We start from the raw sequence: 22,485 nt of genomic DNA on the forward strand, positions 1-22,485 counted from the left end.
ATGAGATCCAAGTCCTGAAGACGCAGGTTCGTAATTTGCGTGACCAAGTGGATTATCTTGAAAACAGGGGCAAGAGAAAAAAACATTTGTATCATCGGTCTGCCTGAGGGTAAGGAAGGTGAGCGGCCTACGGAATTTGTTGAAGATTGGCTTCCGAAATTCCTTGACTTGGAGACTGGCATGAGAGGATTGAAGATAGAGAGGGCTTATCAGGTCACAGCGCGGAGGTCGGGTCTGGGTCAATGTCCTCATCCTTTCCTGGTACAGTTCCATCATTACCAGGATAAGGAGAGTGCCATGGAGGCTTCCAGACTCCAGAGGAAGGATCCAAAGGCCCTAATTTATGAGGGGTCTAAGATCATGTTTTACCAGGACTTTTCAGCGGCAGTGATCCAGAAACAAAAACAAAAAAGAGAAGACTGAAGGAGCTTGGGATTCAGTACTCCCTGAGATATCCGGCAGTGCTTTGGATCATCTTAAGATGGATCCATGCATCTCTTTGACACATCGGAGAAGGCAAGAGACTTTGTGGACAAACTAACCTAATTTAAGCAATTGTAGAATATATAAATATTATTGCTTGGGTATGTGTTTATCATTCCGTAAAGGAAATGGAGGAAATCTGATCGGAGCTTTGTTTTTCCCCTTTTTTTGCCTCTATTGATAATAATTTGGTTCAAACTATGTCTGGCGGTGATATAGATGTACATTTTAAATATCTAAGTTAGGACATACCAAAGGATGGATTTATTCCCCTTTTTTTTAAATAAAAGAATTTTTTTATTGATATTGATATTTAATGGGGTGTTTATTCTTTTTAGCTTGTGCTTGCGATGCGGCTCTAGCTGGGAGAAGTGAAGCTGGTTGAGATGTTTAGATGCTTATTTATGGGCAGTTCGGGACGGGTAGTTGCCCCCTCTGGGCAGGGGGTGAGTTCCCCTACTCAGCGCTATTGGTACTTTATATGTTGACTTGTTTTCTGGTTTTTGTTGTTATTTATTTTTAATAATTTTGTATGTTTGTTAAATGTAGTGGCTTCAGTTTATGTAGTTTTTATATTTGGTGGACCATGCAACATAAGGCTCAGCAATTTGTGGTTCAGGTTCCTCCTCTCTGGAATTTAAATATAATTGCAGAAGATTATACCTAATGATTTGATTAAATGGTATACCTGGAATGTCAAGGGAAGTCACTCACCAATTAAGAGGAAGAAGGTACTCTTGAGTCTTAGAAAGGAGGAGGTGGATATTGCTTTGTTACAGTAGACACATTTGGATGACAAGGAGCATCTGAAATTCCAGCAGAATGGCTTTAACCAAGTTTATTTTTCATCATTTAATACCAGAAGTAGGGGAGTGGCTATATCGGTTAGGAAAAATCTCTCATTTAAATTGTTGGAATGTGTTAAAGACACATACGTGAGGTTTGTAATTCTTAAAGCCTTGATAAATGGGGAAGAATATGGTATTTTAAATGTTTATTGTCCCTCAGCTCATCCTCTTAAATTCTTGGTAGATGCTTTTTCAAAACTGATAAGTCTCAAGTCTCGGCACATCATTATAGGGGAGATTTTAACTGCCTCATGGACCTCACAATAGTCAGGTTGCCTAAAGGTCCCTCGATACCCTCTGCACAAACTAAACAGTTATTGGGTTTGTGTGGGGAATTAGGGTTGGTGGACTTCTGGAGGTGTCTCCATCCTACAGGTAGGGATTTCACATTTTTCTCCAATCCGCATAGATGTCACTCGAGGATTGATTTTTTTCTGACCCCTGCGGTAACCCTGGATCTGGTGGCATCCTGTACGATTGGTAATATTGCCATCTCTGATCATGCTCCAGCGTACCTCATGGTTAAGATTAAGGATGTTACAGTGGATTTAAGGTACTGGCGAATGGACCCCTTTATTCACATGGACAGTAAGTTTGTGGAGTATTTCTCTAGGGAATTTCAGGCATTCCTAGACATCAACATAGGCTCGGTTGATAGCTCATCTGTTCTCTGGGAAACTACCAAAGCTAATGCCATGGGGTTAGTTATTTCATATTCCACCAGTAGGAAGCGGCAGAAGGGTGAACAGCAACGTCTCCTTGAAGCACGGTTGAAGGCAGCCGAGAAGGCCAATTTTGACAGACCCTCGTTGGTCAAACTACAGAGGATTACGGCACTGCGGTCTGCACTAAATTCCGTGCTCACGCAAACGGCTAAGAAGGAGCTGGCTTTTGCAAAGCAAAGGTTATACGAGCATGGTGACAAGCCAGGCAAATACTTAGCATACCTTGCCAGAAAGAGAAGTGCCCCACAAACCATCACAGCGATTAGGAAAGGGCCTGGGAACCTAACATGTGATTCTAAAAAGATTAATGTGGCGTTCCAGAGATTCTACCCTAAGTTATATCAGTCTGAGAATTGTGAAGAGGGGCAGGCCAAAATGAAATCCTTTTTTTAGAGGTCTGAAGCTCCCGGATGTGACTCCCGAACAACAGTCCTTTCTCAATGCCCCATTATCAGAAATGGTGGGCGGCACGGTGGCACAGTGGTTAGCACTGCTGCCTCACAGCGCCTGAGACCCGGGTTCAATTCCCGACTCAGGCGACTGACTGTGTGGAGTTTGCACGTTCTCCCCGTGTCTGCGTGGGTTTCCTCCGGTTTCCTCCCACTGTCCAAAGATGTGCGGGTCAGGTGAATTGGCCATGCTAAATTGCCCGTAGTGTTAGGTAAGGGGTAAATGTAGGGGTATGGGTTGGTTGCGCTTCGGCGGGTCGGTGTGGACTTGTTGGGGCGAAGGGCCTGTTTCCACACTGTAAGTCTAATCTTATCAGAGCAAGAAGTGCTGGAAGCTGTGAGGCAGCTTCAGAATGGAAAGGCACTCAGTCCTAAGGAACTTCCCAGTGAATCCTATAAGGAATTTATAAGTATACTGTCAGGCCCAATGCTGAATATGTTTAATGATTCATACAGTCATGATTGTCTCCCACCATCTCTGAGAGAGGCCAATATCTCACTTATCCTTAAAAAAGGGAAGAATCCGGAAGACTGTGCTTCTTACAGGCCCATCTCACTCTTAAATGTGGACTTTAAGATCCCCTCTAAGGTTCTCGTATTAAGGCTGGAGACTGTGTTACCCTCTATTATTAAAGAGGATCAGACTGGCTTCATAAAGGGTCGCAAATCATCCAATAATGTTAGGAGGCTGCTTAACAGAATTCAAGCATGCCAGCAGCAGTAAATACAGGGATTGGTGATTTCTTTAGATGCAGGGAAGGCATTTGACCGAGTTGAGTGGCCGTATCTTTTCTATACTCTAGACCGTTTGGTCTGGGCGAAGCATTCATAAGATGGGTAAAGGTTCTCTCGTGGCGGTCATTACCAATGAGGTACAATCAAGCAATTTTAATATTTCTAAGGGCAGTTGGCAGGGCTGTCCCCTTTCGCCATTACTTTTTACATTGGTGATTGAACCGTTGGCAGAGGCCATTCATGGGGATCTCAATACATCAGCTCCAGAAGTGGGGTCAAAATTACATAAGATCTCACTGTATGCAGACGATGTTCTAATTTTCTTGACAAATCCAGCAGTTTCAGTGCCTTGCCTGATACAATGCATTCACGCGTTTGTCGCTTTTTCAGGGTAGAAGATTAAATTGGCTAGATCAGAGGCTATGCCTATGGGTGGTCTTACGAAAGAGTTGGCTCTTGAGAGTGACTATAGATTCTCATTTTGGTGGTCACAGGGGGAGTTGTGTGTATTTGTGCATATTCCAGTTCATTACTCCAATTCTGGATTGGCTGTTCAAAGCCAATTTTACTCAATTATTTGAAAAAATTAAACAAGATCTCCAAAGATGGGAGGCACTTCCAGTATCATGGTTGGGTCTGATGGCGCTTATTAAGATGAATATTCTCCCTCGTTTGCTATACCCTATACGGATGCTCCCCCTGATTTTCAATAAACACTCAGGAGACTGAACAGTTGGTTCAGCTCCTTTATCTGACACCGTAAACGGCCCCTCATTAAATTAGCCAAATTGCAGTTGCCTCAGATTGGGGGGAGTAGACCTTCCGGACATTAAAAATTACCAATAAAGCTTTTGACCTACGTGGGTGATTGGGTTTATGTGGACTCTCTTTCAATATAGCTAGATATCGAAGCCTCCCAGGCAAGGTGCCCCCTTACCAGTTTGCTGTTTTTGGACAAGGTGAGGACAGTTAGGGAATATTGCCATAACCCAATAGTCATCAATACTGTTAAAGCATGGAGGGCAATTCGGTAGAGGGAAGGTAATATTGGCAAAACATCTTTGTTTACACCTTTAGTGGGTATGCCGGGTTTTCAACCGGATATGATAGATTCAGGATTTAAAAGTTGGGCAGCTAGGGGTATATCTTGCACGAGTGATTTATTTGAGGGAGATGTAATGACGTCCTTCGATCAATTAGTACGGAAGTACGAGTTACCCAATAGAGACCTCTTTTGTATTTTTCAAGTTAGGGATTTTATTCAAAAAAAGACCATACTTTTGACTTATCCCTACAAATCTGACATAGAAAGAGGGGTACTAAGGACTAAAAGTGCACACACTGTCAGTGGGAAGGTGCCACCTCAGATGAGTCTGATCGACTCTGCAAGATGTGGGAAAGAGAGCTGGGTGTTAAAGTTTCTTCAGAGGTATGGGAGGATATCTGGAAGAATGCAAGGAAGATATCAATTTGCAATAGGACCCATGCTTTACAGTTGATGATTTAGGGTGTAGGTTTGCTCACTGAGCTATAGGTTTGATATCCAGATGTTTCATTACCTGGCTAGGTAACATCATCAGTGGCAACCTCCAAGTGCCTCCTGCTTTCTATTTATATGTTTGTCCTGGATGGGGTTCCTGGGGTTTGTGGTGATGTCATTTTCTGTTCGTTTTCTGAGGGGTTGATAGATGGCATCTAGATCTGTGTGTTTGTTTATGGCATTGTGGTTGGAGTGCCAGGCCTCTAGGAATTCTCTGGCATAACTTTGCTTAGCCTGTGCCAGGATAGGTGTGTTGCCCCTGTCAAAATGGTGTTTTTTTTCATCCATGTGTAGGGCTATGAGGGAGAGGGGGTTGTGTCTGTCTGTGGCTAGCTGGTGTTCATGTATCCTGGTGGCTAACTTTCTTCCTGTTTGTCCTATGTAGTGTTTGTGGCAGTCCTTGCATGGAATTTTATAGATGATGTTGGTTTTGTCATGGGTTGTACTGGGTCTTTTAAGTTTGTTAGTTTTTGTTTGAGAGTGTTGGTGGGTTTGTGTGCTACTAGGATTCCGAGGGGTTTCAGTAGTCTAGCTGTCATTTCTGAAACTTCTTTGATATATGGTCAGGTGTTTAGGGTTTCTGGCTGTGTTTTGTCTGCTTGTCGTGGTTTGTTCTTGAGGAATCTGCGCTCTGTGTTTTTTGAGTATCCGTTCTCCTTGAATTTTGACTGGGACAAAACATCTGGCCTGGGACAAGCTAAGCAAAGACATGCCAGAGGATTTCTAGAGGCCTGGCACTCCAACCACAACGCCATAAACAAGCACACAGATCTAGATGCCATCTATCAAACCCTCAGAAAACGAACAAGAAATGACATCACCACAAACCCCAGGAACCCCATCCGGGACAAACATATAAATAAAAAGCAGGAGACAACAGCTTCACTTCACTTGGAGGTCCCCACTGATGATGTTACCGAGCCAGGTAATGAAATGTCTGGATATCAAACCTACAGCTCAGCGAACAAACCTACACCCTAAACCTCAACCTGAGCTACAAACCTTGCGAGTTGAAGATCCTCCACAGGGTCCACTTAGCCCCAGGCCGTTTGTCAAAATTTAAATCAGGTGTATCTTCAGCATGTCCCAAGTGCAAGGTCTGCACAGGCACTCTTACTCATTGTCTTTAGTCCTGTGACAGGCTTCAAACATATTGGAGCACTGTGATGGGTGCAATGGAGAGGATTTTAGGTGTAGGGGTGGAGGAGGACCCTATTTCTCTCCTTTTGGGCCTACTCATTGTATTTCCTGCAGACATGCACAAGAAAAAAACGTTTCAATATCCTTACGTTCTGTGCAAGCAATATCTTGCTAGGTTGGATATCTGAAAAAAACCCCAGGCCTGTCAGGTTGGCGGAAGATTGTTATGGACATATTCCCCTGGATTTTCTCACAAATATGGTATACCACAAAACTGAGAATTTTTACAAGACATGGCAACCCTTTTTGAAATACCTGGACAGAGATTTATCTGCCACACTAACAAGGGCTTTTATATAGCTGTAACGATTGTGTTTCATGAGTCCAATATCCAGGGAGGAGGAATTGTGAATGTATGAGTGTTTTGTTTGGCTGGGCTGAGTTATTACTATTTGCTTGTTTGTTGTTAGGTATTTATTTATTTAGTTAAATAGCTAGTTTAGGTTTTTTTTAAATTTTATACTTCTCTATATATGTTTATACATTCGTATAGGAGGGTGGGTTGAGGAATTTCTTTTATTATTTGGGTTTAGTTTTGTATTATTTTTGTACTGTTTTGAATTGCAATGTTTTGTATTTGTTGTAATATTTAAAAATATATTTTTTCTTAATAAAAATATGTTATAAAAAATGTAAAGATTAAGCCATCTGCTATTACACAATGAATAACTAGCTTCACATAATGAATACTTTCACCTCGTTAAAGTGACCTTGCAATATTGTTAAATGGCTCTACATAATGAATGCTTTTCCACCTTGTTAACCCATTACTCTTGCCTCCAGCACTTCACTGTTAACTGCAAGTTATCTGATCTGAGTCATGCTCAGCTGAACCTCTTGTTTAATAAAACACAGAACTTTACTCTTTCCCTGCCTGCTTATACCCTATGCACAGTCTCACCAGCTCTGCAGTTTATCTACACCCCTCTGTAACCTGCAACATCCTTTGGCACTATCCACAACTCCACCGACCTTAGTGTCATCTTCAAATTTACTAATTCATCCTTCTACACCTTCATCTAGGTCATTTATAAAAATAAAAAACACCAGTGGCCCCAAACAGATCCTTGCAGTACACCACTAGTAACTGAACTGCAGGATGAACATTACCCATCAACCACCATCTGTCAACAACCATCTGTCTTCCTTCAGCTAACCAATTTCTGGTCCAAACCGCTAAATCACCCTCAATCCCATGCCTCCGTATTTTGTACAATGGCCTACCATGAGGAACCTTATCAAATGCCTTACTGAAATCCATATACACTACATCAACCACTTCACCCTCATCCACCTATTTGGTCACCATCTCAAAGAACTCAAGAAGGTTTATGAGGCACGACCTACCCTTCACAAAACCATGGTGACTATCCCTAATTAACTTATTCCTTTCCAGATGATTATAAATCCTATCTCTTATAATCCTTTCCAACACTTATTCCATGCAAGGACTGCCACAAACACTACGTAGGACAAACAGGAAGAAAGTTAGCCACCAGGATACACGAACATCAGCTAGCCACAAAAAGACACGAGCCTCTCTCCCTCGTAGCCCTACACACGGATGAAAAAAACGACCAATTCGACTGGGACCACATTTCTTAGCCTGTCCAGGATAGATAAGACATGCCAGAGAATTCCTAGAGGCCTGGCACTCCAACCACAACGCCATAAACAAACACATAGATCTATATGCCATCTGTCAACCCCTCAGAAAACGAACAGGAAATGACATCACCACAAACCCCAAGAACCCCATCTAGGACAAGCATATAAATAGAAAGCAGGAGACAACAGCTTCGCTTCACTTGGAGGTAGCCACTGATGATGTTACCTAGCCAGGTAGTGAAATGTCTGAATATCAAACCTGCAGCTCAGCAAGCAAAGCTACACCCTCATTTAGTGTTTCCCCTATCTCCTTGGATTCCACGCACAACTTCCCACTACTATCCTTGATTGGCCCTAATCTTACTCTCATCATATTTTTATTCCTGATATACCTATAGAAAGCTTTAGGGTTTTCCTTCATCCTATCTGTCAACAATTTCTCATTTCCCCTCCTGGCTCTTAGCTTTCTTTCTTTCTTTCCTGGTTAACTTGTAACTCTCAAGCGTCATAAATGAGCCTACACGTCTCATTCTAATATAAGTCATCTTCTTCCTTTTTGACAAGAAATTCAACTTCTTTAGTAAATTATGGTTCCCTCACTCGACCACTTCCTCCCTGCCTTATCGACAGGTACCTACTTATCAAGGACACGCAGTAACTCTTCCTTAAATAAGCTCCACATTTCAAGTGTGCCCATCCCTTGCAGTTTTCTTCCCCATCCTCCGATTCCTAAATCTTGCCTAATCACATCATATTTTCCTTTCCCCCAGCCATAACACTTGCCCTGCAGTATATACCTATCCCTTTCCATCGCTAAAGAAAACTGTAATCAAAATGCTCACCTACCTCCAAATCTAACACCTGGCCAGGTTCATTACCCAGTTCCAAACGCAATGTGGCCTGGCCCCTTGTTGCCCTGTCTACACACTATGTCAGAAAACTCTCCTGCACACACTGGACAAAAACTGACCCATCTAAAGTACTCAAACTGTAGTATTCCTTGTCAGTATTTGGAAAGTTAAAGCGCCCATAACAACTACCCTGTTACTCTCACTCCTATCCAGAACCACCTTTGCTAACCTTTCCTCTCCATCTCTGGAACAATTCAGAGGCCTACGGAAAACTCCCACCAAGGTGACCTCTCATTTCCTGCTTCTAACCTAAGTCCATACTACCTCAGTAGACAAGTCCTCAAATGTCTTTTCTGCCACTGTAATACTATCCTTGACTAACAATGCCACATCTCTGAAATGGTCACAACATCAAAGTCCCAGGTACCAACCCATGCTGTTGGTGTCCTCTTGCAAACTTGAAAACTTATTTCTGACCTCACTACTCTCAACCTCCTGGGCACTGAAACTACAATGTAGTTTCCCAACCCTTTGCTGAATTAGTTTAGACCCTCCCGAAGAGCATTAGCAAATTTCATGGTCCAGGTACCCCTCTGGTTCAGGTGTAGACTGAAGATTCCTGAAGAAGGGCTTATGCCAGAAACGTCGATTCTCCTGCTCCTTGAATGCTGCCTGACCTGCTGCGCTTTTCCAGCAACTAATTTTTTAACTCTGTTCTCCAGCATGTGCAGTCCTCACTTTCTTTAAGGTGTAGACCATCCTGTCTATAGAGGTCCCACCTACCCCAGAATGAGCCTCAATGTGAATCCAGACATGTGAAACAAGACTTTTAACAGCCTCCTGGGCTAGGAATGGTCAATAAATGTTGACTGAGCCAGAGGTGCCCACATGACATGATTTTTTTTTTTGTTGCTCACACATGAGATGTGGGTGTGTTAGGTTGGACCAGCATTTATTGCCTGTCTCAACTTGCCCTCGAGAAGATGTTGATTAACTACCTCTTGAACTGCTGTAATCCATGTGTTGCAGACAGACCCACAATGCCATTATGGAGGGAATTCCAGTACATCAAACCAGTAGCATTGAAGGAATGCCAAAATGTTTCCAAGTCAGAATGGTGAGGTGGTTGGAGGGAACTTGCAGGTGATGGTGTTCCCATGCATCCGCTGTCCTTACCTTTCTAGATGGAAATGGTTGTTGGTTTGGAAGTTGTTGTCTAAGGCACATCCCTGTAGGTATCAATGGTACTGAGATAGTCAACAGCATCATGTTCCTGGGAATGATGATCACCAACAATCTGACCTGGTCCACCCATGTTGATACAATGTCAAAAAAAATCTCTACTTCCTCAGGAGGCTAAGGAAATTCAGTATGTCCAACAAGGACTTTTATCAATTTTTAAAGTTCACCATAGAAAGCATTCTATCTGAATGCACCACAGCGTGACTTGGCAAATGCTCTTCCCAAGGTCATGTGAAACTACATGCAAATCATGAACATAGCCCAGTTCATCACGCAAATTGGCCTTCCACTCACTGACTCCATCTATACTTCCCACTGCCTCGGGAAAGCAACCAACATAATTAAAGACCCCTCCCACCCTGGTTATACTCTCTTACTCCCTCTTCAGTCAGGCAGAAGACAAGCAAGTTTGATACACATACAAAGAGACTCAAAACAGCTTCTTCCTCACTGTTATTAGACTTCTGAATGAACCTTTCAAAATTTAAATGTAATGCTGATCTCAACCTCTTTGTACCTTGTCCACTGGTAGCCACGGGGAAGGTGATGGAAGCGTGGAGGTCGGCTAACGTGATGCCATTATTTTAGAGAAGTGATAAGGAAAAGACAGGGAACTATAGACCGACGAGACCGACATCAGTGGTGGGTAACTTGCTGGAAGGGATTCTGAGGGAAGGATTTACATGTACTTGGAAAGGCAAGGTCTGATTAGGGATAGTCAACATGACTCTGTGCATGGGAAATTGCGTCTCTTTAACTTGAGCTTTTTTGAAGAAGTGATGAAGAGGATTGATAAAGGCAGAGTAATGGACTTCAGTAAGATGTTCTACAAGATTCCACATGGTACACTGGCTAACAAGGTTAGATCACAGGGCATACAGGAAAAACTAGTTATTTGGATATAGAACCGAATCAAAGATAGGAGGCAAAGGGTGCTGGTGAAGGGCTATTTGGACTGGAGGCCTGTGACCAGTGGTGTGCTGCAGAGATCGGTGCGAGATCCACTGCTTTTTGTCATTTATATCAATAATTTGAATGTGAATATAGAGGGTATGGTTAGTAAATTTGCAGGGAACACCAAAATTGGCAGTGTAGTGAACAGCGAAGAAGGTTACCTCAGAGTAAACAGGACCTTGATTAGATGGGCAGATGGAGTTTCATTTAGATAAATGCGAAGTGGCAGTTTTTGGGAGGGCAAATCAGGACAGGCCTTATACACTTAATGGTAAGGTCCTGGCAAATTTTGCCAAACAAAAAGGACCTTGGAGCATAGGTTCATAGTTCTTGAAAGTGGAGTCGCAGATCGACAGGGCAGTGAAGAAGGCGTTTGATACGCTTGCCTTTATTAGTCAGTGCACTAAGTATAGGAGTTGGGAGGTCATGTTGCAGCTGTGCAGGACGTTAGTTAAAGGTCACTTTTGAAATGTTGCATTCAATTCTGATCTCCTTGTTATAGGAAAGATTCTGTTAAACTTGAAAGGGTTCAGGAAATCATGAGGGGCATGGATAGTGTGAATAGCCACGGTCTTTTTCCCCTGGGTAGGTTTAAGGTGAAAGGGGAAAGACTGAATAGGGATCTAAGGGGCATTTTTTTCACGCAGTGGGCGGAGTGTGTATGGAATGAGCTGCCAGAGGAAGTGGTGGAGGCTGGTACAATTACAGCATTTAAAACACATCTGGATGGGTACATGAATAGGAAGGGTTTAGACAGATATGGGCCAAACACTGACAAATGGGACTAGATTAATTTAGGATAACTGGTTAGCATGGACAAGTTGGACCGAAGGGTGTGCTATGTATCTCTATGACTATGATTCTGCAGCTATAATGTTGTATTCTTAGCTTTGTTCTATTACCCTCGGCACTTTGTATGGTATGATCAGTCAGCACTGCACGCAAAACAAAACTTTTCACTGTACCTAAGTATGTATGACAACAATAAATCTTTTGCAAATTTCTGCAATGCATCTTTAGACAGTATACAGTGTTGCTTCTGTATTGTTAGTGAAGTGACTGAATGATCGTGGATGTGGTGCCAATTTCAATGAATAATAAAAAAGGTAACCTCAAAACAACTACTACTTCTGTGATGAAGCTTTATTTCAGAAGAAAGTAACCAAAATTTTTTTTTGTTATCCTCATCAATATAGCTCAGATTTTACTTTCTGCAATATTCAGAACCCTTTAGTGTGACTGTACTTTATTATTTTACTTTTAATATCAGCTAGATTTAATTAACTCCACACTGTTTGCAATTATATAAAAAAGATCGAATTTGCTTTAGTTTTTATACCAATTGGTTAACCTAGTACACGACATATTTTGGATTTCAACATTAAAGTTGGTCCCTGCAGCCTTAAAAATACTTGCCTAAAATGTGGGTCAACTTATTCACTGAGAAATACAAAAATATTTTATTTGAGGCTGAAAGATGGAGTTGTCTTCTATGTAGGGTCAAAACATACAAATTAGGCATACAAGGTGGCCACTTGGTTCTTTCAGTCAACTCTACCATTCAATAAGATCATGGCTGATCTGATAATTCCATATTCCCACCTACCCCTAATAAACTTTCCACCCCTTTCTTACCAAGAATCCAATTACTTCAGTTTTAAAAATATTCAAAGGGTCTGCCTTGACCACCTTTCAAGAAACAGTGTCCAAAAACTCAGCACCACCTGAAAGAAAACATTTCTCTTCATCCGTCTTAAATAGACAACTTCAGATTTAATAGTTGTTTTGTTTAGATTACAAAATCACTGAAGAGTTCAGGCACAGAAGGTCCATCATACCTGCACCAGCTCATTAAATGAGCATCATTACCCAGTGCCAAACCTACCATTATCTCATATCCTTGCACATTAAATTAGAAGCTTTATGGTATACTCACCCACCTGACTCCCTGATCTATGTCATCACTTCATGATTATTTTTCTCTCACTGGGTTCAGCCTCACAGTCCAGTAAAAATAATGCCTGTTACAGGACCTTCAATATTTTTCTATTCAATTACAACAGCTTTGGATATCTTAGAGCCAACAGCTCAGAAAAAGACCTTTCAGCCCATTGCATCCACATCAATCAGAAGCAACCACTTACCTAATCTAATGCCCTTTTACAGTACTTGGCCTTGTATGCCTTGGCATCTTAAGTGATCACCTAAATACTTGTTAATTGTGTTTGTGCATCTGCATCGACCACCCTTATGGGCAGTGAGCTCCAGATTCTCACCATCCTCTGGGTGAAAAAGCTTTTCCTCACAGTTCCCCAAAACCTTCTGCCCCTTATCTTAAATCTCTGACCCTGGTCAACAATCCTTCCATCAAAGGAAAATGTTTCTTCTGTCAGTGCCTCACATACTTCTGAAAATTTTCATCACGTCCCCTCTCAATCTCCTTTGCTCACAGGAAAACAAAACTGGGTTGTCCAATCCCTCTTCATAAAATTCTCCAACCCAGGCAATATCCTGGTAAATCTTCAATGAAACCTGTCCAGTGCTACCACATCCCTCCTACAATGTGGATTCCAGAACTGCATTAATACTATAAGATTGTGGCATAACAAATATTTTATTCTTTTCCACCATAACTTCCCTGCTCTTAAATTCTGTATTTCAATGCTTCTTCTTCCTCAGGCAGCTCAGGAATTTGGCACCTTCGTAAGGATCATCACCAACCTTTACAAATGCACCACAGGAAGCATACTGCCTGGGGCATAATGGCCTTGTATAGCAACTGCTCTGCGCAGGACCGTAAGAAACTACAGAAGGTTGTGTACATAGCTCAGATGCCAACCTCCCGTCTCTGGACTCCACTTACATGTCTCGTTGCCACAGAAAGGCTGCCAGCATCATTAAAGACCCCATCTCACCCTGGTAATGCTCTCCTACAACCTTTTCCATCAGGCAGAAGATACAGAGGCTTGAACATGTGGACCAGCAGGTTCAAGAACAGCTTCTTCCCTGCCATTATTAGACTGATGAATGGACTCTCTAGCTTCAAATAATGCTGATCTTGTTAATGTTGATCTTGCCTAGAGCACATTCTGTGCAGTGTAACTTGTATGCCTTACTCTGTCCAAGTTTTTCTTTCAACCTATGAACTGTAGGCCCTTGCAGGCTAAGATAACCCCCATTAAACACACCACCAATTTTTGTATCATCTGTGAACTTATCAATCAACCTTCCTACATTAGAGTCTGAACATTTACATAAACCACAAAAGAGCAAGGACTTCAACACTGACCTGTGCATAACCCCACAGGACACAGCCTTAGAACCATAGAATCACTATAGTGTGGAAGTAGGAAATTTCGCTCTCCGAAGAGCACCTACCCAGAGCCACTCCTCCTCGCCTATCCCTGTAATGTGCATTTCCCATGGCAAATCTACCTAGCTTTCATATCTTTGGACAATACAGGCAATTTACCATGGCCAATCCACCCAACGTACTCATCTTTGCACTGAGGGGGGAAACCAGAGCACCTGGAGGAAAGCCACACGGAGAATATGCAAACTCCACACAAACAGTCGCCGGAGGCTGGAATTGAACCTGGGTCCCTGGCACCGTGAGGCAGCAGTGCTAACGACTGAACCACCATATCGCCACTTTTTAAGTTCTAGATTTAAAAATTCCCTTAATTATCACTCTATACTGACTGGGACTCACTTCGTGCTAGGGGCTTCGATGGGGCAGAATTTGTAAGGACCATTCAGGAGGGTTCCTGTTTTGGGAAATGAGCCCATCCAGGTCAGTGAAGTTTCAGTCGCAGAGCATTTTGGGAGAAGTGACCATAATACCAAGAGTTTTAAGATATTCATGGATAGGGATAACAGCAGTCCTCAGGTGAAGGTAATAAAAAAAGGGAAGGAGTACTACAACAATATTAGGCAGGAACTGGAGAATTTTGATTGGAGGCAGCTGTTTGAGGGTAAATTTACATCAAACATGCGGGAATATTTCAAACAGCTGATCATAAGAGTTCAGGAGCAGCCATATTCTTGTAAGAATGAAGGATAGGTATGGCAAGTTATGTCAACCTTGGATAATCAGGGATGTTATGGCCTTGGTCAAAAAGAAAAAGGAAGCATAAGCAAGGTGTAGGAGGATGGAAACTGACGAAGCCCTTAAAGTACGTAAGGAAAGTAGGAAAGAACTTAAACAAGAAATTAGAATGGCTAAAAGGGGTCATTAAAAGTCGTTAGCAAATAGTATTGAAGAGAATCCTAAACATTTTCATACATATACAAAAAGTAAGAGGGTAGCAAGGAAAGGGTGGACCCATTCAAGGACAGGAGGGAATCTGTGGATCCAGAAGATGCAGGTGAGGTCCTAAACAAATAATTTGAGTCAGTATTCACCAAGAAGGAATTGGTAGAGGATGATTTCAGGGAAGGGAATGTCGAATTTCTAAGCCAAGTTGTTATTAAAAAGGAAGAGGTGTTGTGCATCCTCAAAAGTACGAAGGTAGATAAATCCCCAGGTCCTGATGGGATCTATCTCAAAAGATTGAGGGAAGCAAGAGGACAAATTGCTGGAGAATTGATAAACATTTCTGTATCCTCTTTGAGGTCCAGGAGGAGTGAAGAATAGCCAATGTTGTCCCATTGTTTAAGAAGAGGAGGAGGGATAACCCAGAAGATGACAGGCCTGTGAGCCTCATGTCAGTGGTAGGAAAATTGTTAGAAAAGATTCTCAGGGACAAGATCTATACGCATTTAGAAGCAACTGCTCATTAGCGATAGACAGCATGGCTTTGTGCAGGGGAGATTACGCCTCACTAACTTGATCAGGTTTTTTGAGATGACGATGAAGATGATTGATAAGGGAAAAGCAGTTGATGCTGTCTAAGTAGACTTCAGTAAAGCCTTTGACAAGGTCCCTCATGGCAGGCTGGTATAAAAGGTAAAGTCACATAGTATAAGGCGTGTGCTGGCAAGATAGATACAGATTTGGCTTAGTTGTAGGAGATAGAGAGTAGTGTTGAAAGAATACTTTTCAGAATGGAAAGTTGTGACTATGATGTTCCATAGGAATCAGTGCTGGGACCATGGTCAACATAAATGATTTGGAGGAAAACATAGTTTGCGGATGACACAAAGATTAGAGGAGATGCAGATCGTGAAGAGAATTGTCAGAGGATATGGATCAGTTGCAGGCATGGGCAGAAAAAAGGACAGATGGAATTTAATCCAGACAAATGAGAGGTGATGCTTTTGGAAGGTCAAATCCAGGTCTAAATTATACAGTGAATGGCAGAACCTTTAAGAGTATTGCTATGCAGACAAATCTGGGTGTGCAGCCCCACAGATCAGTGCAGACGCCAGCACAGATAGATATGGTAGTAAAAAAGACCTATATAGCATGCTTGCCTTCATTGGAAGGGGCATTGAGGATAAAGATGGACAAGTTATGCTGCAGCTTTATAGAACTTTAGTTAGACCACACTTGGAGTATTGTGTACAGTTCTGGTTACCACACTACCAGAAGGATATGACTGCTTTGGGGAGGGTACAGAAAATGTTGCCTGGTATAGGGGATTTTAGCTATGAAGAAAGGTTGGATCAACTGAGCTTCTATTCACCGAAATGCAGGACGTTGAGGGGGTGACCTGATAGAAATGTTTAAGATTGTGAATGGAATGGATAGAGTGGAAAGCATAATGTTTTTTCCCCGGGGTGGAGGGGTCAATTACTAGGGGACACAGGTTCAAGGTTTGGCGGGGCGGGGGGGGCGTTTAAAAGAGATGTGAGGCATGTTTTTCACACTAAGGGTGGTGACTATCTGGAGCACACAGCTAGAGGTGGTGGTGGAAGCAGACAAATAGCAGCATTTTAGAAGAACTTGGACGAATACATGAACAGGAGGGAATAAAAGGATATGAATCCTGCAAGTTAAGATGGTTTTAGTTCAATGCTATTTGTTCTATGGGCAGTAAGTAAAGTCGCCATAGTCCCAGAGGACCATAGGGCTGCTCTCTCATTAAAGACAAACAACTGGCGTGGAGTTTAATATAAGGGTCACCACACCCCAGTCAAGCAGTAAGATTGAGAAGGCAGGACCTTCAATGACAGGGCAGTAATCCCGGGAGAAATCACATCTATTGCATGTTTGCCACTTTCATAGTTTCTGTTCAGGGTTGAGTGTGTATAATTATGTGTCAATTATTTTACTATGCAACATCCCTCCAATTGGGTAAGTGGAATTAGTAGAGCCAGTGTAGTGTTCAGAAAGCCCAGAACATGCTTTTGAATTGGCCTTGTATAGTCTGTTGTGTACAGTGCTTCAATTTACCCACCCTTTTCTCAATTTTTCACTGGACTATATCCTTTGAAATGTAAAGAGATTTGTCTGACAGAGATAGGGTACTCTTATACATACCAATAAAAGTGCCTCTAGATGATTCAAGTATATTTCCTCACTGGCTAGGATTCCAGATAGAACCCATTTTCGCATCTCCAGGCCCTTTTCCAAATCTGGTTCGCTCTGTTGAGAAATAGAAATAATATCATGTTTCTATTAGAATTTATGGACATAAAGTTGACCTCACAGATAAAGTCAAAGAAAGCTATCGCTAAGTTACGAGGAAATATGATAAATACATTGAAATACCTTGAATCTGGTATTTCTTTTCATTTCAGATGCCAAGTAACAATGATAGCTTACCATATTCAATGCAAAAAAACACTGCGGCGCTATGTTTGAACTTATGATTCTTGTTTTAGAGAGATGAACCTATCAAATATCCTATACTGTCTCGAAATGCTGCTCACTCCGAGTTATAGGATGCAGAGAGTACATGTAGTCTAAGCTGCAATATCCCAAGATTCAATAACCTGCTGCTGTTCGTTGTGGTGCTTCATGGAGTTGGTTGGATAAAGTAGGAAGTGCTCATTGCCAAATACAACATTAAACAAAATGTATAGTAAAGGAGGGCATAAGAAATTTGGTACAAAGATAGCTGTTGTTTCAGTCTCCAACAACTGTGACTCCATCCATGCTGGCAGATGTGGTGAATTTCTAGCAGTTTACTTTCACTGCATACACTTGTAAAATCTGTAAATTGAGGCTGTGAACCAATCAAATGTTCACTGCCATTTTCTTTCTTTATTACTCGTGCAATGAAAACAGCTCTGTCACTAACTACTGGAACTCTTTTACAAGTTCTGGAATAGCTTCAATAGGTTGCAGAATGCTAACAAGGTCCCTGCAGAGAAAAAGCAGGGGCCCTCAAATTTTCCATAAGTGATGTTTATTCAGACAATGAAGTCTCCCTCAATTAAGACACTTTTGTCACGTTGGGTGGAGATCTACCCTAGCAACACTACTACCTAAATCTTGCTCCAATTCCACAGCAACTGAACTAAAAGTGTGAATGGGGGAAAAAAAACACACTATCATCAATGAGTCCTAAATTACATAGATAGATAGAACATTGCATAGATCATTACAGTGCAGTACTGGTCCTTTGGCCCTCGATGATGTGCCAATCTGTGAAATCAATCCGAAGCCTATCGATCCTACACTATTCCATTTTCATCCATATGTCTCTCCAATGACCATTTAAAACTTCTAAAATTCTAACTTCTCCTGAATGAGCTGCCAGAGGAAGTGGTGAAGGCTGGTACAATTGCAACATTTAAAAGGCATCTGGATAGAAACATTAATAGGAAGGTTTTGAGGAATATGGGCCAAATGCTGGCAAATGGGACTAAATCAATTTAGAATATCCAGTCAACATGGACTGAAGAGTCTATTAGCATATCGTACATGATTCTATGACTTTAAGAATGTTAAGCATAGTTGATGAGCTGAAATCAGAGCTTCAGACACTGTGGCATATCCAGGAGGGGGAGAGTTAACATGATGCTGGGTTCCTATTAATGATATCCTGTAGCTTAAATATTTCAACTTTGGCCACTGGTCAGGGTCTGGAGGATGTGACAATAAGTGAGGCAGGGATCCTGAGCACAAAATTGTGGAGTGTCAGCTCTTGACCTTGTCCAATAGGTATGAGGTGCTTGCTCCTTATATGGATAGAAAAGAATCTGCAGGAAGGATAGTTAAACTGACCACTGTGATCCAAGAAGCCATTCAAACAGGGGAGCACAAAGTGACAGTGGTGGGGGATTCTATAATCAAGGGATCAGATGCAGAATCGTGAGACGTACATGTGTGTTGCCTACCTCAAAACCTTCCTAATCATGTTTCCATCCAGATGCCTTTTAAATGCTGCCAAGGTGAAGAATGCCTAGAATCTCTCAGGAAGGAGAGGGAGAATCCAGCTACTGGGGTACCTACTGGCACCAATAACACAGACAAGAGGTCTAACTGGGGACTATCAGGAATAATATTTAAAAATAAGAACCACAAAGGTTGTAATCTAAGCATTATTGCCAATTTGCACATAGCTCAGATAATGTGATAAGTAGCTGAGGGAAATAAACATGTGACTAAAGGAGTGATGCAGGAAAATGGGTTCCATTTCGTGGGGCACTGGTATCAGTATTTGGACAGAAAGGAACAGTGCTCTTGGGATAGGCTCTGCCTGAACAAGCACAGGCCAGGATACTGGTGGAAAGTCTAAATAGGGTGGTCATGAGGACTTTAAACTAGGTAAAAGAGGGGGAGGGTTCTGAAGAGGTTATTAAAGTTTCCAGAACAAGCAACAGGACACACAGCATGCAAAGGGTCAGGAGTCTAATTTCTGGTACAGCACATAAGGGAACTATTTTGAGAAGCCGGTGGGGGCAGTTTATGCAGGATTGAGACTGATGTATTAAATGCTTGCAATATACAAAGCAAGGTAAATAAGTTTGTAGCATAGATTGAAATTGGCAGATAGTGTGTTGTGGGCATCACAGTGACATGGCTGCAAGGGGATCAGGCTGGGAACTAAACATGCAAAAATACACATCCAAACGAAAGGGCAGGCAGTTTGAAAGTGGGGGTGGGTAAGAAATGAAATTAAATCAATAGCACAAAGATATAAAGGTTGGAAGGGGTAGAATCTGTAAGGGTAGATTGAGGAGCAATAACAAAGAAAAAAAAGAAACAAAATCAGAAAATCCTCTTCAGAGAAGGGTCACTGGACCCGAAACACGAATGCTGCTCCCTCTACAGATGCTGTCAGACCATTTCCAGCAATTTCTAATTGTTTCTAATATGCAGCAACCATCATTCTTTGTTTAACGAAGAAAAGACCCTAATGTGAGTTATGTATAGACTCTCGAGCTGCAGTCAGAATGTGGAGCAGAAACTAAATCAGGAGATAGAAAAGGCATGTAAGAAAGGCATTATTACAAGGGGATTTCAATATGCAGGGGGACTGGGAAAATCAGGTTGTTGCAGATCGCTAGAAAATACATATATGGAATGTTGAAGAAATGGGTATGGGGGGGGGGCATCAGCTTAGAATTACATATAGTGTACAAGCAGGCTCTTCGGCCCATCAAGTCCACACCAACCCTCTGAAGAGCATCCCACCCAGACCCAGATTCCTTACCCTATCCCTTTAACCCTGCAAAACCACCTAACTTGCACATCCCTGACACTACAGGCAATTTAGCATTGCCAATCCACCTAACCTACTCATCTTTGCACTAGGGAGGAAAACCGGAGCACCCAGAGAAAACCTATGCAGACACTGAGAGAATGTGTGAACTTCACACAGTCGCCCGAGGGTGGAATCAAGTCTGTGAGGCAGCAGTGCTAAGCACTGAGCCACCGGGTTACCTCTTTTCTTGTTTAAACAAAAAACACCCCTCAACTATCAGCCTTTGCTTCCTGTCACTTACTGACAATTCTAGATTCAATTTGCCAAATTCCCTTGAATGCCATGGGCTCTTACGTTTGCTACTAGCTTCCCAACTGGGACCTATTCAAAAACTTGGCTGAATTCCAGCTAGACTACATCAAAAGCACCGCCCTCATCTACATACCCGGTCAGCTTCTGGTAGAGTCCACTAAGGAACAGGCAATTCTGGATTTGGAGATGTGCAATGAGGCAGACTTGATTAGGGAGTTTAAGGTGAAGAAACTCTGAGGGGGCAGTGATCACAAAATGAACAAATTCACACTGCAGTTTGAGAGCAAGAAACTTGAATCACATGTAACCATATTCCAAGTGAGTAAAGGTAACTATAAACACATGAGAGAGTAGCTGGCCAGTGTTGGATGGGGAGTCTAGTAGGGAACATAATGGGGTAACAATGACAAGAGTATCTGAGGATAATTTGGAGGTACAGCAGAAATTCATCCCAAGGAAGAAACAGCTTACTAAGGGGAGAATTAATCAGCCACTGCTAACAAGGGGAGTCAGAGACAACATAAAAGGAAGAGGAAAAAGCATACAATCTGGTGAAGACTAGTGGAAAGCCAAAAGATTGGGAAGCCGGGGGAGACTGGAGAGGTGGCTGGTGAGGGAGCAAGGGTCTGGCAGATGGAGTACAATTTTGTAGTTAAAGCATAGGTCACAGTATTATTTAAATGGTGAAAGATTGCAGTTTGATGTCATGCAGAGGGACTTAGGAGTCCTTGTACATGAAGCACTAAAAATTGATTTGCAGGTGCAACAAGTAATCAGGAAGGCAGATGGAATTACTAGAGGGATTGAACTTCAGAGCAGGGAGGTCCTACTGCAATCGTACAAGGTGTTGGTGAGGGTGCACCTGGAGTATTGTGTGCAGTTCTGGTCTCCTTACTTGAGGAAGGATATACTGGCTTTGGGGGCAGTGTACAGGATGTTCACAATATTGATTCCAGAGATGAGGGAGTTACCCTATGAGGAGAGGTTGCACCATCTGGGACTGAACTCGTTAGAATTTAGAAGAATGAGAGGGAATCACATAGAAACATATAAAATTATGAAAGGAATAGATAAGATAGAAGCAAGCAAGTTGTTTCAGCTGGTGGGTGAGACTAGGACTAGGGACATGGCTCAACATTAGGGGAGTAGATTTAGGACAGAGATGAAGAGGAATTGCTTTCTCTATAGAGCAGTGACTCTACGGAATTCTCTGCTCAAGGAAGCAGTAGAGGCAGCTTCATGAAATATATTCAAGACACGGTTGGATGGGTTTTTGCATGGTAGAGGAATTATGGGTTATGGGGATAATGCAGGTAGGAGAAGCTGAGACAATGGATAGATCAGCCGTGATCTTAATGAGTGGCGGAACAGGCTCGATGGGCCAAATGGCCTACTCCTACATCTGTTAATATGGAACTATGAAGGCTCAGCAGCAGCAAGTGTCTGCGGTGGCAGCGTTGAGAAATGATATTAAGCAGAGGACTCATCAAAGACTGTTGAACTTTTAACTTATTCCTTTTCCTATTTTAAACTATTTTCTATTATTCTATGAAGTAATGCTTCACTTTTTAACTCTCGTTACAACTTTTTTTGTACTTGTGTGCCTAAGATGGTGTCACGTGTGGCAACATTATAAACTTTTCACTGTACTCCTGCGAGACTCTCGGATGGTTTGTTGCCTCCAGGGTGCCAGGGTCCGAGACGTTTCGGACCATGTCTTCAGAATCCTTAAGGGAGTGGGTGTGCAGCCAGAGGTCGTGGTGCACATTGGCACCAACGACATAGGTAGGAAGAGGGGTGGGGTGGTCATTCAGGAGCTCAGCGAGTTAGGCTGGAAGCTAAAAGCTCGGACGGACAGAGTCGCCATCTCTGGGTTGTTGCCACTGCCACATGACAGTGAGGCAAGGAATAGGGAGAGAGTGCAGTTGAACACGTGGCTGCAAGGATGGTGTAGGAGGGAGGGCTTCAGGTATTTGGACAATTGGACTGCATTCTGGGG

At 42.3% G+C, this 22,485-nt stretch overlaps 1 protein-coding gene across 3 annotated transcripts in view; it reads right to left on the reverse strand.

Annotated features, from left to right (window-relative positions):
• The window catches only part of LOC132827226 (breakpoint cluster region protein-like), a 462,558-nt gene that overhangs the window by 303,804 nt on the left and 136,269 nt on the right, over nt 1-22,485 (reverse strand). For all 3 annotated transcript variants that reach the window (XM_060843849.1, XM_060843847.1, XM_060843850.1), the window contains exon 3: nt 17,060-17,164. In XM_060843849.1, coding sequence (XP_060699832.1) covers nt 17,060-17,164 — 105 coding nt within the window. The remainder of the gene's footprint in view (nt 1-17,059; nt 17,165-22,485) is intronic.

Source organism: Hemiscyllium ocellatum, chromosome 24 (genome assembly GCF_020745735.1).
Source record: "Hemiscyllium ocellatum isolate sHemOce1 chromosome 24, sHemOce1.pat.X.cur, whole genome shotgun sequence".
NCBI lineage: Eukaryota > Metazoa > Chordata > Chondrichthyes > Orectolobiformes > Hemiscylliidae > Hemiscyllium > Hemiscyllium ocellatum.